The sequence below is a fragment of the Nomascus leucogenys genome, chromosome 21, assembly GCF_006542625.1.
Source record: "Nomascus leucogenys isolate Asia chromosome 21, Asia_NLE_v1, whole genome shotgun sequence".
Taxonomy (NCBI): domain Eukaryota; kingdom Metazoa; phylum Chordata; class Mammalia; order Primates; family Hylobatidae; genus Nomascus; species Nomascus leucogenys.
In genome coordinates this window covers 9002018-9020860 of record NC_044401.1, presented here as the reverse complement: position 1 = coordinate 9020860, position 18843 = coordinate 9002018, and the positions used below count along the sequence as shown (strand labels likewise).

Below are 18843 nucleotides of genomic sequence, written 5' to 3'. Positions count from 1 at the left end.
AGAGTTGCTTTCTTGTTTTTCTACTCTGCTACTATTCTTTAAAGATTGAACAAACATTTGAACCTATCTATTTCTCTGGCATCATGTAGGAATGTAAATAAATGTTTTCTTCTTTGCATTTTCTCTATCTTTTCTATATTTGACATTGAATATACATTTTATTTATAATCAGGAAAAAGTGTATGTGTGTTACAATCTTTAAATATAAATGTTCTTTTATGATTCCATAGTGCAAGTGGTGACCCAGGATGAAAGAGAGCAGCTGTACACACCTGCTTCCTTAAAATGCTCTCTGCAAAATGCCCAGGAAGCCCTCATTGTGACATGGCAGAAAAAGAAAGCTGTAAGCCCAGAAAACATGGTCACCTTCAGCGAGAACCATGGGGTGGTGATCCAGCCTGCCTATAAGGACAAGATAAACATTACCCAGCTGGGACTCCAAAACTCAACCATCACCTTCTGGAATATCACCCTGGAGGATGAAGGGTGTTACATGTGTCTCTTCAATACCTTTGGTTTTGGGAAGATCTCAGGAACAGCCTGCCTCACCGTCTATGGTGAGAGTCTCTGAGAATCATTGTCTGTGTCTGGAAATACTATTTTCAAGAATGTTTGGAACATAGCCATAGTGCCCAGTTTTTCAGGATTTTAACCACGGAAAGGGTCATGAGAAGATAGCCTTTCATGTCTACTATAGCTGTGTTTATGATTATTTGGAGAGTTCTTGGGGCTACACTGAGTTCTTTGGCTGGAGCTCTCTTTTCTCTGAGGGATCCTGCTGTCAACAGGAGAAATTTGAGGACAATGGTGAGGGCAACAAGTTCTCCATAAGCAGTGACATGATTCAGACCTGGCTTTGCCCACTAGCAATCACGCGACCCTAGAAGGGTCCTATCCACACTCCACTGGAGTTTCATTGTCTGGACAATAAGTGTGAAATAGATCATTTCTAGGGTCACTTACAACTTCAACTTTTTGGATCTAAGGACAGAGCCAGATTGGACTAGCCTTGAGCCAGTTATGATTGTCCTTCTCATTTTGCTTGGGGAGATAGCTCTTTCAGGATTGATAAGGGCACATAGAGCAGAGCCTTTTCATACCTGAAATGATGCCAACTAAAGATATAACTGGGCAAGAGCATCCTTTTAAAATCCAAGAGGCTTAGTTTGATGAGATTCTTCTTAACTGACACACAGCTGAAAGATTAGGAAGTGGGATTAAGAGATTACTTCCGAGCGTGGCACACATGGCAGTAGTTTTAGTGAGTAGAGGACAAACTTATGGTTATTAGGAATATTAAGGTGAGAGTTTAATCATGCCAATAATATTGCCCACAGGGAAGAAAAGGCTTAGTAGATGAGAATGCAAGGGAGATAGGACAATGCCAAAAGAAATTTCTTTTACTTATTTTGCCTATAATGAGTCCTCTCTGTAGAATCTTATGTCGTTTCTTTCTTGATTTCCACTTCTTTCATTCTCTCTTTTTCTGTTTCTCCTCCCTGTCTCCTTCCTTCCTTTCCTCCCTCTCTGCCTTCCTTTCTTCTTTCCTTCCTCCTATCTAATTTTTCTTCTTTTTTTCTGTCACATTTTTCTCATTTGTGTTCCTTTTTATTCTCTTCCTCTTTTCCTCTCATCTTTCTTTCTTTTAGTCTCCTTCCTTCACTCATAGACTTTTGTATTTTTTTTTCCTGAAAAGCAGACGTCTCTGAGCTTTAAAGCTAGTAATTCTGTTCTCTTCCACACTGACCTTTTCCAGCCACAACTTATAACTTTCATGTAAGCCATTCTTTGATACATCATAGGACCTCAACACTCAGTCTGGCCCATCAACCATATTCATATTTTTTCACTTTTGTTTCCCTTCCTCCAGTGCTCACAGACATTAGTAATCTTTTTTTTTTTTTTTGAGACGGAGACTCGCTCTGTTGCCCAGGCTGGAGTGCAGTGGCGCAATCTCGGCTCACTGCAAGCTCCGCCTCCCGGGTTCACGCCATTCTCCTGCCTCAGCCTCTCCGAGTAGCTGGGACTACAGGCGCCCGCCACCACGCCCGGCTAATTTTTTTGTATTTTTAGTAGAGACGGGGTTTCACCGTTCACCGTGGTCTCGATCTCCTGACCTCGTGATCCGCCCGCCTCGGCCTCCCAAAGTGCTGGGATTACAAGCGTGAGCCACTGCGCCCGACCCAGACATTAGTAATCTTAGCCAGAGCCACAGTTCCATAGCCCTGCTTCCCCAACCCAGTGTCATCTACCTGCCTCTTGAACCTATAAGCACAGCCCAGGCTTTCAGTTAGCACTGCCATTTAATTATCTTGTGGGCTCCAAAGCCAACCACAGAAAGACAAGTTTACGTTTGCTTAGAAAAGAAAACTTCTATATTCTAACAAAAATGAACTCACTAGTCAGGGGATTTTCAAAAGGTTACAGGCTACAGCTGGCCTGAAAACAATTTTCTCATGAGCTAGTTATTTTTTCTTAATTTAATCAGGTGATTTCCAATGCTCTTCCAAGAGTCATTTCTTAATTTCTATGGTTATTAGCTATGAATTCCAAATTCGCACTTTGTGTAGCTCTTCCAAAAAGGGATTTCCCAGCTCTCCGCCATGCATCTAATTCACTGGTCCAGCTCCAAGAAGAAAATGGCTATCTCTAAGCAGTAGCCTTTCTATGGGCTCTCTGTTCCAAAACTGCCCTAGTGCCTCTGATAGGTACAGGACACATGTATGGCAGTGCTGGTTGGTGGTTATTGTCCAGCCATTTAAGAGGAATACCTAGAAGAAGGCAGAGATGCTGCATTGCCCCTGGAAGAGAACAGAATAATTAGGACTGTTTGGGAGAGAAGAGTATCATCTGACTTCTCAATACTCTATGTCCATCTGACAAATTCTGCTACGGACAAATTACAGAAAGGGTCTTTCTCATCCCAGGTGTGTACTAGGCCAGTCTCCATCCTGCAGATCAGAAAATTAGACACAAGAGGAACTGGAAAGTCCCCAGTTTGGGTAGGATATGCCACACTATCTTTCTAGCCTCCATTATCTTTCTATAAGCATATTTCCTTCATCTCTCTGAGAGACTGCAGGACTCAGACCAGGTGCTTAACTGATAACAGATCATATTTATTTTTTGTCCCAGTACAGCCCATAGTATCCCTTCACTACAAATTCTCTGAAGACCACCTAAATATCACTTGCTCTGCCACTGCCCGCCCAGCCCCCATGGTCTTCTGGAAGGTCCCTCGGTCAGGGATTGAAAATAGTACAGTGACTCTGTCTCACCCAAATGGGACCACGTCTGTTACCAGCATCCTCCATATCAAAGACCCTAAGAATCAGGTGGGGAAGGAGGTGATCTGCCAGGTGCTGCACCTGGGGACTGTGACTGACTTTAAGCAAACCGTCAACAAAGGTAAGAGAAAGTGAGCAAGGTGGCTGTGGTTGTGTCCGTGTGCATGCATCTGGAAGGCAGTGAATGTCCTGCAGAGGTTTCAGCCTCTTAGCATAATCTATTTGGAGAAAGAATGGGGCAAATAAGGAAAAAACAAAACAAAACAAAAATTGAAGAAACAAATAAAGCAAGTTTTACTTTCATAAATGTGGTTCATTGCCCACACACCAAATGCTGTTGCTGAGATCCATTCATTTATTTATTTCTTCCACTCTACTAACATGTAATTAGGTCTGTTCTGGGCCAGACTTGGGGTTGAACACGAAAAGTGCAGCAATGAGAAAAACTCAGTCCCTAAGCTTCTAGTCTACTAAGGAATAGAGATAAATGGATGGGCAATTGTAAAACTGTGCATTACATTCTCCAGTGAGAAAGCTATGATGCACCATGGGAGGATTGGAGGTTGGGAAGGAGGGGCTCAATCTGGGGGAGATTTGGAAGGTTTCCTGGAAGAAGTGACATCTGTGATGAAATCACTGTATAATCTACACTGTGAGAAAGCGACCTATCTGAAGTGCTTTCATCACCCATTTAAAAGCAAACTGCCTCCTCTCCAAGTCCCTTTTTGCTTTCTTGTGTTTTTGAGCAAACTACTGTCTCTGGGCCTCATAGATACAAGAGGTGAGAATGACAGAGGAGAGAATAAAGGGAGCAGAGATTATAAAGACAAGAAGTTTTAGCAATAATAGCCATGTCTTTTCTCTGTGTAGTTTTGAAGCACTGACTCTTTTTTTTTTTTTTTTTTTCTTGAGACGGAGTCTCGCTCTGTTGCCCAGGCTGGAGTGCAGTGGCGCAATCTCTGCTCACTGCAAGCTCCGCCTCCCGGGTTCACGCCATTCCCCTGCCTCAGCGTCTCCGAGTAGCTGGGACTACAGGCGTCCGCCAACACGCCCGGCTAATTTTTTTTTTGTATTTTTAGTAGAGACGGGGTTTCACTGTTACCGTGGTCTCGATCTCCTGACCTCGTGATCCGCCCGCCTCGGCCTCCCAAACTGCTGGGATTACAAGCGTGAGCCACCGCGCCCAGCCGAAGCACTGACTCTTGATGAAGCAGTCAGTAATAAGCCTCATAAAAAGTATTACTCCTCTTTTTTGGAGAAATAACGAGCAATAAACTGGAAAAGCTTTCTACACCCACCTCTTTACTGCAGTGGCCTTTGGAGTCTCTGAAAACCCCGACTAAACAGAAATTGGATATTTAGGCAAATTTGGTCAAAAAGACTTGCAGTGTTGGATTTGGATATTTGTGAAGAGATCTTCAGATTCAGCCATGGCAAAGGGTATATTTCCCGGAAAAACAAGAACCTAAAAAAGAATATCTTTTTTTTTTTTCCAAGAATGCCAGATTTGACTTATATCACTTACAGTGTATATATACCACTTGTTGGTATATACATATATACAAACATTATGTTTGTTTATTCTGTGAACATTTACCAAAAATCTTCCATGCTCAAAGCATTATGTCAAGCACTGGAACTATAGAAATCAAACAAATCCCTGTCTGAGGTCTGAGGTGTTCAGTTAAATAATGATGTGATGAATCCCATTATGGAGGTATGGAGAAGATGCTAGAGACTCCTAAATCAAGGAGTTCCTCATGTGCCTTTGCATTGCAACATGACACTGAGGAGCTGATATTTAAGCTAAGTTGCATTAAAGACATAGATTAGAAGAAATTTAATAAAAACTTTGAGATGAGTTATCTCTGGAGGTTGAAATCATGAGATTCATGTTTCTTTCTTTATACTTCTCTGCGTTTTCCACAATTTCCTCAATAAACATATATTCTTTTAATAGATAGTACGGCAAAGAATATGTGCTTTAGAGGCAAACAGACTTTCAACCAAGCCTTGGCTATCCCATTTGTTATTCTGAGTTTGATCTCAGTTAAATTCTCAAAGCCTCAGTTTTCTTTAAATCTGTTAGAAAATAATAACTCTTGGGATGTTTTGAGGATTAAATGAGATAAGTTTAAAGCTCTTATTACATAGTAGCCGGATAAAACAACGTTAGCTATTACTAATATCTAAATATTATTAAAATAATATGAAGTCATACGTATAAACCTACATATGTATGTATTTAAGGATAATTTTAACTAAAAGCTCAACTCTATTGCTTTATTACTTTTTGCCTCAACAATTTCCTCTTGTGACGTCATTTTCCTTTTTCTTTCTTCAATGTCTATAGGCTATTGGTTTTCAGTTCCACTATTGTTAAGCATTGTTTCCCTGGTAATTCTTCTCGTCCTAATCTCAATCTTACTGTACTGGAAACGCCATCGGAATCAGGACCGAGGTGGGTCATCACAGGGAGTTCAAAAAATGACATAAATTAAATTTTATTTTTAATGACAATTTGTGAGTCATTTGAAGATATAAATAAGGGAATGGCAACAATGTGTTTTGTTTGTTGTTTCCAAAATATAGAAATGTTGATACTGTTTTAAAATGCGTCGGGGCGTTTTCTTGCAATTGGACATTTCTGCTTTTGGTTTGCTAATATGACTTAAAAGCTAATGAAATGAAACAATGGTGATAGAACCAAAGAAAGAAGTCTGGCACCCACGCAAGGCCCTTTCCACTCATTAATGAGAAGGACAATCTCTTCTCTTTTTATAGCACTTCACAGGCCATCTGCCCATTTAAGAGACTGCAATTGTCCAATTATGATCACTCATTAAGTAACACTTTCTGTGTTATACTCCCACGATGCCTCAAACACTATCAGCATCATGCAAGTGATCCATACTTACAGTAACTGTGTCATGTCGTTCTGCCCTTCAAGACTGTAAATTTCTCTTTATCTTTCACAACTATCACAGCATCTTATATATACCAGGGGCTGAATAAATGTTAAGTTACTGAATGAACTGATTGAGGACAGAGTGAATTTTTAAGGTGATTTTTTTTCAATTCCCCTTCTCCTATTGTAAATTCAGTACCTCATAAATGCCAGTCTAAGATATTGTGAGAAATTATAAAACAAGAGACACTATAAAGCAAGAGCAGCGAGCTAGATAGAGAGGAAGAATGAAATGTCTTTGGTTTCTGTAGACAGTGCATAATTTATTGAAGCGAATACAAAGCTGCAGTTGAAGTTTTGTATAATGGGAATTTGCTAGCGTGAAGGGGTAATGTGGGAGTTTCCTCCATTTCAGATGACTGAAGGATAGGGGTCAGGAAAGAAAAAAAGTTGGCTTTGATTGCTATTTTAGACTTTGATTAAAAATCTTACTCATTTTTTCCTTTCATTTTATGTTTTATAGAAATGTTTCCTTTTAGTTTTATGTTTACATTTTTATGTTTTTGTTCATGTTTCAAGTTTTTGACCACTTTATTTTGCATAATCCTCCAGATTAATTCTCGTGAATTTATAAAACACAAAAAGGCTTCAGTGTCAGTGGCCCTTTTGCAAAAGTAGGTAAAGGTATTTGTTCTGTCCAGGAGAGAAGATTACAAGTCAGTTAATCTTACTGCACATAATTATAAGCCCATGGAACTCATAAGTGCTCCACAGAATAAAATCAAAGACAGAAGTCTGTTTGATTCTACTTTATCCAGACATTTTTCTTTTCCAATTAGGAAACTGAAGCCCAGAGAGGAAAGCTGACTTCCTTCCATAAGTTCATACAGCTTCTTAAGAGTAGGCTAGGACTAAACCCCGGTGCCCTGACCTCTGCCAAATGTTCTTCCTGTCATTACTGATGCCCCAATGTCTTGACTTGAAAGGAGCTATTGTTATCAGTTGCATTCACTTAATCTGTGCTTACTGTCAATGTCCTTTTCTTTTGGAAAGTGCAAGCAGACAAGTATAAAGTATTTAAATTCATTTTTAAAAGTCCCTCTTGGGCAAAAGTTTTATAATGCAATCTACTCAAGCCTGAGGTAAATTCTACTGGAAAGAGACATGCAAAATAATTACCCTTGTTCATTAAGCAAGTCTTGGACTTTCTGGGAAATATAGTCATTCAATGGCAATATCCGATTCTTGAAGCAAAAAGAATCAGCTTATTTCTCTGCCCAAGTTTTTCCTCACTTATGAAATAAATACCTGAACCTATGTTGACTCCTGTATGCATCAGGATTGCCATTTACTGATGATGTCTTCATGGCATATGGCCAATTGAATTAATTCCTCTGAATGTTCAGTGGCATATTTTCAATGACTGGATTTTTGACTCATTTCTTTTCCATTTGTGTTGCTTATAAAAGATACCTGAGGCTGGGTAATTCATAAAGAAAAGAGGTTTATTTGGCTTCTGAAGGCTATACAAACACAGTGCCAACATCTGCTTCTGGTGAGGGCCTCAAGCTACCTCCACTCATAGCAGAAGGAAAAGGGGAGCCAATGTGCACAGAGATCAGATAGCGAGACAGGAAAATAAAAGAGGGTGCTGCCAGGCTGTTTTACCAGCTCTCATGGGAACTAGAGAGAACTCACTCACACCAAGGGCATTAATCAATTCCCAAGAGATCTTTCCCCTTAAACACCTCCCATTAAGCCCTACCTCTAACATTGGGGATCAGATTTCAACATAAGATTTGCAGGATCAAGTATCCAAACTGTAACAACCGATTTAGAAAATTTTAACAGCCAGATAATTTGGCTTCATATACTTAACAGCTAGTAAAACCAAGAGTCGATTATGCTGAAGCTTAAATGCTCAGGGCTAAGCAAATACTGGTTCATTTAGACCGAGCTTCAGGTTATACAAAAAGTTGGGACAAAGAAAAGAGAAAGGAAAGAAAATCATAGAAGATAGCGCCATTTTTTATTTCTACAATTAACAAATTCTGGTTGATATTTTGTGAGGAAGGGGAATAGTCCTACACATTTGCCTTCCAGTTGTTTTCATCCTTACTTTTCTTTCTCTTTTTCTTTCCATCATCTTCTGAAAACATAAAATTTCCGAATGGGCAGGAAAACACGATTGGTCCAAAATAATACAAAGATTTTGAACTTGGTGACCTCAAAAATGGTGATGTGGACAGAAACACTAAAGTGAAGGGGTGGAACTGAGAGAGACAGTGTTTAGAGTTTGTAGAAAAGCAAAGGAGACAGATGCATTAGTTTTTGAATTTATTGAGTGTGAACAGACAAAGAATTATCTTCATGTAGCTCCAGTAGCCAATCATAAAAATCTGGTAAGTAAGGTAAGTCTGTTAAGTTAGGTCAATTCTGTGTTGGGTAAATGACCAAAACAGAAGTTTATTTTAGGTCATAATCACTACTCATTACTCACAAATGCCTAAGCAAACTTATAGTTACTGATGTTATTTTTACATAGAAGTTAGACTACCATTACTTTTCTTGTGATCCTGTATAATGCCAGAGAGTATGACATTGGTTTTTTCTAACTGTAAAGTAGCACAGGCCATTTCTCTGCACCATTCCTGATAGAATTATCACAATTACTTCCCAGGAGACTACCACAGTAAGACTAATAAGATTTCAAAGAACATTCTTTTCTCTTTCATGAATCCAGTACTTTAAAACAGTAAGTGAGAAAGAATTAAAATTTCCTAGGGAAATTTTCCATCATCTCAAAATACTTCTTTCTATTAAAACCCAGTGATTTCATACAGTTGTGCCTTTCACATATATGACAATGTAGTTAAATTTGGAGTTGAGAATAATCTTTATTTCTCATTAGTCATCCCACCAACAACTACATGCTTCTCAGAAACAATAAAAGAAACTTCACTTTGGGGCAGATCATCATAGACAATACCTAATTTTTAGGCAGCTTTATTTTGTTTGGTTTGGTTTGCTTTGCTTTGGTTTGGTTGAGTCAAGGCTGCTTTGGAGAACAATAGATAATTTAGACAATCATGTAAAATTTATATGCCAAACTTCACTTTTTTTTCAAGTACTACCTAATCCATTAGAAGTATGTTTTTCATCTGCATGAGCTGTATATTTATCTTGATTTCCTTCTCTTCACAATAACCTAACCTATGAATGGGTTCCTGGCAATGTATAATAACAATGGCAAAGTTAATAAAACGTCATTTCCTGGATAACAGCATGGGACTTTCTCCTATTTTAAGCTTAATACTTAATACAAACAACAAAGGTGTTCAATAAACAGTTTGTGATGATGTAATTGGTCATTAATTGAAAGGGGAAAACAATATCTGTTCCCCCCTCCTGAAATAACAACCTGTGCTTTGCTCAGAAAGCACTTTTGCTTCCTGTACAAAGGCTGTATGAATGGGTAGCCCTCTGTTTGGGCTGTATGAAATAAGAACCTTTGCTTTGCTCAAAAAGTACTTATGCTTCCCTGACAGAGGCTGGATGAATGGCACTACCCAACCCCACCCCAGTATCCTCATAGTTTCAGGAGGAAGAAATGTGATGCTTTACATGAGAAAAGCGATAAAGAATCTTCATTGAACTGCTTAGATTAGTATTGCTGGGAGAAATCTTGAATTCCAAGGCTATTTTTCTGCAAAAAGTTTACAAATTTTGTATGATTTACCTGTCATGCCAAGATGACATACATAATCTTATCACAAAACCCTTAGCAAACAGATTCTTAATGCCTGGACATTCTTGCCTGGAGCTCTTCTTTGCTGTTCTCTCTAATACCTAAACCCACATGGGCATAGATGACCCAAATTTTAAGTTTCAATCTATATGTGGGGAACATCTCTAGGAATCAAGACATCTCAGTCTCCTGCCCAATAATTCAATGTATGTTCAGTCCTCAAATGGTATACTCATTCCCTTGGCTTTTTGGCCATGGGGCTTTTTAAGGAGATTAGCTGTCAGTACCTGTTAGACCAATTAATGAAAAACAAAAAGGATGAGAAAATCTTCCAGCTGAAAAATCCTCTAACATCTCTACTCCTTTTGCATTTTAGCTTGCATATATCCTTTACCTAGTGTCTATTACCAGTTGGTTTTGTTTGGAACCATTGCGCATTTCAGTAGTATAGTCACACCCATATAATAAGCTTGCCTCTAAACAGATACAAGACCCTAGCCTCTACTAACAAAAGAAGCCAACTGTATGCTATTTAAACTGGAAAAGATTGGGCCACTTAATGAAAGTACTCAACATGGCTTACAGAGGGGGAAACATCATAAATGCTGTATTAATTTTCTATTGCTTCTTTACTAAATTATCACACACTTAGCAGCTTAAAACAACACACGTGTATTATACCACAGTTCTAGAGGTCAGAAATCCAACATGGGTCTCACTGGGTTTAAAACAAGGTGTCTGCAGGGAGACATTCCTTTCTGGAGGCTCTGGGGGAGAATCCATTTTTTCCCCTCTCTCTCTTTTCCTGCTTTTAGAGACTGCCCACATTCCTCGCCTTGCATCTTCAAAGCCAACAATGTCCAGTTGAGTCTTTTTCACATTGAATCACTCTAAATCTGATACGTTTGTCTCCTTTTTCCTTTATAAGGATCCTTGTGATTACAATGGGCCCAACTGCATAATCCATCTCAGGGTCCTTAATTTAATCACATCAGCAAAATTCCTTTTGCCATGTAAAGTAACATATTCACAGATTCCTGGAATTAGAATATGGATGTCTTTGGGGTGCCATTATTATGCCTACCACAAATGCTAAGAGGGTGTGGGACTGAGTTACTTAGAGGGACAGCTGTTTACTGACCTCCCAGTGGAAGCATTCTCTCTCTGCAATTCCATAGCTTTTGCTCTGTTCCTGGCAACTCTCTATCAAAGAACTTCAAAACCTGGTCAGAACCTCCGACCAGGCAAGGCTTTATTTTCCAAGATTATATTTTGTCTCTCAAATCTGTGATGCAAAAGCATCACTTCTGCTTTCCTTTGTTTTCTATCACTAACTGTAATATTACAAAAACTTTTTTTTCTTAGAATCTCAGTTCTTGCATATTTCCTGCTTCTCCCTATTTCCACCTTTTCATAGAGGAAGCAATTCTAACTTCCTTTGTCTTAGTCATAAGCATCCCGTAAACACAAGTTCACAGGGAACTGTGAAGTTCAAAGTGGGAAAATTATATTTATCACTATGTGTGGTGATAGTAGGCATAACCAAATTGGTCTTTCCCCATTTATCATAACTTATTAAACTGGGAATTTCTCAGTCCCAAATACTTGCAGAGTCATGTTATGAGGTCATTATAGATTTTAGGAGCCTCAATGCTTCTCATATCATTTTCAGAATTCTTCAAAATTCCCATTTATAGGCTCTAATTGATTTCAGTAACCCATATGCAGTAGAGCAGTTCTTCCACTAACAATTTTTTTAAAGACAGAGCTAAAAATATATATATTTGATGAAGTATATTAAGTAGAAAAAAATGTTAGAAATATGAGGAAAAAAATTAAGAAATAAAAGTACGTTCAGTACAATTTAATTTGAATAATTTTAATCTCTAAAAATAACCATATAGTAAAAAAATACAATTTCTTCTAGTAAATAAAGAACAAATGAGATTTTGTACTACAAACATGCAAGACATGTTTTGCAAAAATCACAACTTCGATGTTAAGTTCCGCATTTCATGAGGCACAATTATGGAAATTTATGAATGAGAGGCCATCAAAAGAGAGCCTCTTGCCCTTCTCAGTATTCAAACTAGATAGAATTTCATGATGACTGACCAATTCTGCTAGTTCTGAGTCTCTGTGGACACTAGTTTATAAATTCTCCAAACTTCTCCCATTTTTATACAATAAAGAGAAATGCTAGCCTTGTATTTTGAAAGTCCTTTAAAGAGTTCATGTTAAATACCTTTGGGATTGTGTACACAATTTTCTTTTAATCTTTTTTAAAACTATTATTTGAATTTTTGTTTTTATTTTTTAATCGAAAACAGAAATTGTATGTATTGTACTTATTTTTTTGTGGTATGAACACATAAAATCTACTCTGTCAGTAATATCAAGTATACAATACATTGTTATTAACCGTAGTCACCATGTTGTACAATAGATCTCTTGAAGTTATTACTCCTTATCTAACTGAAATTTTTTTCATCTTAACCAAGGCCACATGAAATAATTGAGAAACTGAATGTGATATTTATTTCTACAATATTTCTCCTTCAAGAGTTTAAAGTTTTCAACTGTTAATTTTGGCAAGAATGATTGCAAATGACATATAAAATTGGTTGTTTTCTAGTCAGTCATTTTTATTAGCAACAATGAACAATTACTTAGTGATTTTGATCAAATCCTGTCCTTTACAAATTAGCTGAGTACCTTTGGACAAGCCATTTAACTTCCCTGTGCCTCCTTTTCCTCACTGAGTAAGATGGGGATAATAATTGTAACTGTATCTCACAAGAATGTTGTGAAGATTTAAACGGGAATACATACAAGGGCTTAGAAAAGTGCCTAATGGCCGGGCGCAGTGGCTCACGCCTGTAATCCCAACACTTTGGAAGGCCGAGGCTGGCGGATCACGAGGTCAGGAGATCGAGACCATCCTGGCTAACACGGAGAAACCCCGTCTCTACTAAAAATACAAAAAATTAGCCGGGCGTGGTGGCGGGCGCCTGTAGTCCCAGCTACTTGGAGAGGCTGAGGCAGGAGAATGGCGTGAACCCGGGAGGCGGAGCTTGCAGTGAGCCGAGATTGCGCCACTGCACTCCAGCCTGGGCGACAGACCAGGACTCCGTCTCAAAAAAAAAAAAAGAAAAGTGCCTAAAACGAATGATACGCTGGGACACTGGCCTGGGAGGAGAGGGGTGGAGTGCTTATTTGTAGCTGTTGCCAACTTCTGTGAAGTAAATGTTCCCACCATAGCAAATTTCAAGGTACTAACAATTTAACCATCGGCATGAACCAATAAAGCTCTAGCACACCAATGCGGCAGAGTAAGTTTGTAACAAATGTTCGTTTTTGTAATTACTAAATCTAAGGTCCTTTTTCTTTTTATCGATGTATATTTTCATGAATTGTACAAATGTTCAAGGAGGGACGAGTTTAGAGAGGTAAATGGAGGGACAAACAGGAATTGTAGCAGTTAGGAAAGCTTTGAGGAAGATTTCAGGTTATCTGAATCTGTTTGGACACATGGGCATGAGTATTTGAAAGGGAGAAGAACTCATACAGTAAGTCTTAATGTCATCAATAGGTTCTTGGAAACTGCGAGTTTAAGCAAAATGGCATGTAACAAAACCAATTTTACCACAGGCTAAATGATAGAAACAAGACTTAAGTTCCTATGGCATATTTCTCACAAAAACATCACCAAACTTTTAATAAAGACCAAAACATTTCTAATATTAAACATCGAAATAAATGTGAGCTATGCAGACATTTAATAAAGAGTAACAAAAACAAGTGAGATAATTATTCACTCAGTGATTTCAGTTCAAGGGCATAGGTGGCCAGAGCCTATCCTGTCAGCTCAGGATGCAAGGCAGACACTGACACCAGACAGGACGTCAACCCATAGCAGGGGGCGTTCACACACGCACACACACACACACACACCCACACACAGTTACTTAGACTGGGACCATTTGGACATGCAATTTACGTAACATGCCGTACATGTTTGGGATGTGGGGGGAACCGGAGTATCCAGAGAAAACCCATGCAGACTTGGGGAGAATGTGCTAACTCCACACAGTGGCCCTGGATGGGAATCTATTGTTTAACTCATCAACATTATAACAAGATGTTGTGGAATGAAAGGATGTTGTTGGAGGACCTGCTATATAAGTCATTTCAGTAGCAGTCTTGGGAGAAATTTGTGGGGACCCACTGGGGAGACAGAATCAGAAAATGTGCGTACTAAAAACATGCCTGTACTGAAATGAACTTGTGATGCCTAGATGAACTTGTGATGCCAAAAACTGATTTCCTGCTAGTGCAATTATATCTCTTTTTGAAGAAGAGAAACGGTTTTGCTTAGATATTTTTTTTTGTAGAAGTGTGGGAAGAAAAATTACCCACTGAAGCTAGTGCAAGTCAAGGGTAGAGAGAGGACAGTTCCTGTACGGATGTGTATAAATGCATTTCCAGGAAACTAAACTGCCACATGGCAAGAAGAGCAGCTACCTGAAGGTGCTTGTAGATCCAAAGCTGCCCTAAGTTCCCCATCAGCACTGATTCATGAGTTTTGCATCTAGTTTCTCCTATCCTTACCACAACTTGGCTGTTCTGCCTTCTCTGCACTAAACAATTTCTTCACTCTCTATTCCATATGTTTTAAACTTCTCTTATTATTTTTGTTCCCTCACACATTGCTTCATAGATTACCCAATCCAAAAAGAAAGAAAAGAGAGAAAGAAAAGAGAGAAAGAAAGAAAAGTGAGAGGAAAGAAAGAAAGAGAGAGAGAAGGAAGGAAGGAAGGAAGGAAGGAAGAAGAAAAAGAAAGAAAGAAAGAGGAAAGAAAGAAAAAAAGAGAGAGGAAAGAAAGAGAGAGAAAGAGAGAAAGAAAGAAAACGAAAGTATATTCCTGAACCACACAAAACGACAAAGAATCACATTCTCTACAAGTGTCCTGTGTATTTGCAAGTTAACCAGTACTTCAGGTAGTCCTTAGGTATTCTAGAGTTTAGAAGAATCCTAAAAGGTTTTGCTCTGGCAAGGGCTGTGAGTAAAACATGGCCTTTGAGGCGACGGAGAGAGAAAGATATATAGAAACTTTATTTTAGAGAAAGGAAAAACTTCTTCAGACCAGATGCAGAATCAAGTACTCAACCATTCAAAGTCAGGCTCAATTTAAGAGCTTTTTTTTAAAAAAACAGACAAAAAACAACAACAAAAATGTATACTAGTGATCTTTAAAGGAAACCATGCTATCATTTAGATTATTATTCTGGATTCCAGTCAGTAGTTAGGTCATATAAGAATTATAAATTCTGCTATTGGTAATTGATAATGGAGATGACAGGTTAGGGGGATAGGCAGGGAAATGACAAGTGAATCAACAAATAAGGATACTATTAAAGCAAGAGATTTTAGCACAACGAAATAATATAGAATAATATAAAATATAGCATGCAATGAAAGAGGATAACTTGAAAAGGATACCAGTTACTTGGAATTTGTTAGGGAAAGCTTCGCTGAGGTGGTGACTTTTAATCAGAGACCTGCAAGGAGAGAATAAGCCAGCCATGGAGGACACAAGGGAAGAGTGTCTTTTAGCAAATTAATTGCAAATGTGAACGCTCTAGGCAGAAAAGTCATTAATATTTTACAGGGTGAGGTGGCACACATCTATAATCCCAGCACTTTGGGAGGCTGAAGCGGGCAGATCACCTGAGGTCAGAAGTTTGAGACCAGCCGGCCAACATAGTGAAACCCCATCTCTACTGAAAATATGAAAATTAGCCGGGCATAGTGGCATGTGCCTGTACTCCCAGCTACTCAGGAGGCTGAGGCAGGAGAATCACTCGAACCCAGGAGGTAGAGGTTACAGTGTGCGGAGATTGCACCACTGCACTCTAGTTTGGTTGACACAGTGAGACTTCATCTCAAAAAAAAAAAAAATATATATATATATATATATATAAAATATAATATATATATATATATATATATGTATATATATATATATATATATATATATATATGTATATATTTTAGAGCAGTGTTACTCCAAATAATGGTCTGAGGATGGTTGCCCATCCAAGAAGTGTTCTTTACTAGTCTGAAGCAACATAAGTACATAACTGAGAATAAATGCTTACACTCTATGATAAGAATTTGACAGTAATTTCATATCTGTTAAATCTGATAGTTTAAAATGAATTATGTTATTTTATGTCATTTTTCTAGTAATTCGTTTTTTACTATTTAAATTGAAAAGTATTGAGCCATGTTGGGTGAAGACGGTCTTTCCATGGCCCATTGATATCTGATTTTAGAAATATTGGCAGGATCTAAAATGTGCAGAACTTTGCAGGTTCTGGTAAACAATTACCTAAGATTACACAGAGAGTGAGAGGTGGTGCCAAGATAAAATTCCAAGTCTTTTACTTCATCATCTATGTGCCTTGAGAGGATCCCAGGCTCCCAGTATGTGCCAGAAAGCCACTAGCTCTTGGAAAGTCCTCCACTTCGTGACCATTTCTACCCTGTCATCCAGTGAGTTATTATCCATCAGAAACAAAGCTTACAAATAGAATACATTTTGATCATTTGGAATTTTTGAACATGTTCCTTTACTTATAGTCTTAGGTGATTTGCTAAACCATTATTTCCTAGGATTACTTATGCCCTTTTATTTTTGTTTTAGTTTTGTTTTTGTTTTTGTTTTTGTTTTTGTTTTTTCAGAGACAGTGTCTTGCTATATTGCCTGGGGCTGGAGTGCAGTGGTGAGATCATAGCTCACTGCAGCCCCAGTCCCCTGGGCTCAAGTTATCCTCATGCCTCAGCCTCCTGAGTAGCTGGGACTACAGGTGCATGCCATCATGTCCAGCTATTTTTTTTTTTAATTTTTATTTTTTGTAGAGACAAGGTCTTACTATGTTGCCCAGACTGGTCTTGAACTCCTGGGCTCAAATGATCCTCCCACCTCGGCCTCCCAAAACACTGGGCTTACAGCATGAGCCACTGCATCCAGCCTACTTTTGTTCTTGTAAAGAGTCATAGTCCCCTCACATCATACTGGGTCAGAAATGTCTATTTCCTTATCTTTGCCAATGAATATACACTAGAATAACTCTGTGTTTCTTAATCTCTCTATTATTTATCTTCTTAAAATCTATTATGATAGAATTTACAAGTGTCCAAAGTTAATACCTTGTTTTTCTTTTATCCAGAGCCCTAAATGAGTCACACAGCACCCTGAAAGTCATTCCCTGGTCTACTTGAATTTGACACAAGAGAAAAGCAGGAGGAAAAGGGGCCATTCTCCAAAGGACCTGAAAGAGCAAAAAAGGTGGGAGTGAAAGCCTTAAGGATCCCACGACTTTTTACTGCCATCTGAGCTACTCGGTGTTTGAATCCCAAGAGGAAGTCATTTTACCTCTCAGGTCTGTTGTAGGACTTGATTTTGTAAAGCAATGCCATGTTATGTGGTTGAAAGGGCACTGGACTTAGTATCAGGAGCACTGAGCTCACAGACTGACTTGAGCTCCTACTGGTGGGGACCTCTGTTAGTCACTTTACCTCATCCAAAGTATAAAGGAATTGGACCAAATAATTTACCACATAGCTCTAAAACTTAATTTAAAATGTAATTCCAGAAAAAAAAGGGAATAAGCAAAGGGGGAAGAATTGAAAGAGAGAGAAGAAAGAATACAGAGCGCTTACCTTTTGCCTTTCTGTTGATGTTACATCTCTTCTTCCCATGCTCTTAGGTCTATGAGTCTGTTTCCCCATCATTTGGTATCTAGTCCAGTTCCTGCTTACTGCTTTGCTAATAGCTGGCCTTGCTACAATCCTTGGTTTCACTGCTGTTATTCATGTGCTTCTATGAGATTTACTCCAACAAAAATAAGACTGAATTTATTGTGAAGTAACATTGGCAATCTTAACTTATTCATTTAACTTATTTATTTTTATAGCTAGATAAATATTGTTAGTATTAGACAATAGCTCACATTTTTTGAGAAGCATGCTTTCCCTGTCCATTTGTCTTATAACATGACCCAGCCCTATTTTACATCATTCTAAATTCAGCCTCATATAATGAAAATACATTATGAAAACAGATGTTTAGGAGATGTCCTGTATAGCAGTCAGCCAATTCACATGCTTTGTCTCTGCTGGCTTCTTTCTCCATGCATTAACTTTTCACAACAGCAGAGGAGGCAAATATGAGCATACAATCCCTTTGTTCTAAAGATATTGTTCCAGCTAGTGGAATGATGTTGAATCTTTAATAACCATTATTAGTTGCTTTTTCAGTATCTTCTGCTTTGTCTGTGTCTATCCAGTGGCCTAGGAATTAAAGTGTAAGTTGTTTTCGCTGTTAAATTGGATATTTATATATATATATATAGCAAGATTTTCATGTGTTATTTAATTCTGTATTGTTTCTTATATTTGTAGTAAAATATTGAACAATTAAAAGTGTTGACTCCAAATATTTGGCTTATGATATTCTCTTGGGAAATGTGGAACTGAATGATAATCCTTGTCTTTTCCCATCATATGTAAAACCCTCCCCTCCTCTCTATCTTCCCCCTCCTAAAAGATGAGCTAGGCCGGGCGCGGTGGCTCACGCCTGTAATCCCAGCACTTTGGTAGGCCGAGGCAGCAGATCTCGAGGTCAGGAGATCGAGACCATCCTGGCTAACACGGTGAAACCCCGTCTCTACTAAAAATACAAAAAATTAGCTGGGCGCCTATAGTCCCAGCTACTCGGGAGGCTGAGGCAGAAGAATGGCATGAACCCGGGAGGTGGAGCTTGCAGTGAGCCGAGATAGCGCCACTGCACTCCAGCCTGGGCGACAGAGCAAGACTCTGTCTCAAAAAAAAA

The 18843-nt window shown here is 38.6% G+C and overlaps 1 protein-coding gene across 8 annotated transcripts in view; it reads left to right on the top strand.

The window, feature by feature from the left end:
• CD200 (CD200 molecule) overlaps positions 1 to 18448 on the top strand; it is a 31091-nt gene extending 12643 nt beyond the window's left edge. For 2 of the 8 annotated variants that reach the window (XM_030801696.1, XM_030801695.1), the window contains 4 exons: positions 231 to 557; positions 3141 to 3408; positions 5641 to 5748; positions 17180 to 18448. In XM_030801696.1, coding sequence (XP_030657556.1) covers positions 480 to 557; positions 3141 to 3408; positions 5641 to 5748; positions 17180 to 17187 — 462 coding nt within the window. In that variant the 5' untranslated portion in view covers positions 231 to 479 and the 3' untranslated portion in view covers positions 17188 to 18448. Of the gene's footprint in view, positions 1 to 230; positions 558 to 3135; positions 3409 to 5640; positions 5899 to 17179 lie in introns of those variants that run through there. The other 6 variants (XM_030801692.1, XM_003261808.4, XM_030801694.1 and 3 more) reach the window with 3 other exon arrangements.
• Positions 18449 to 18843: the final 395 nt, after the last annotated feature.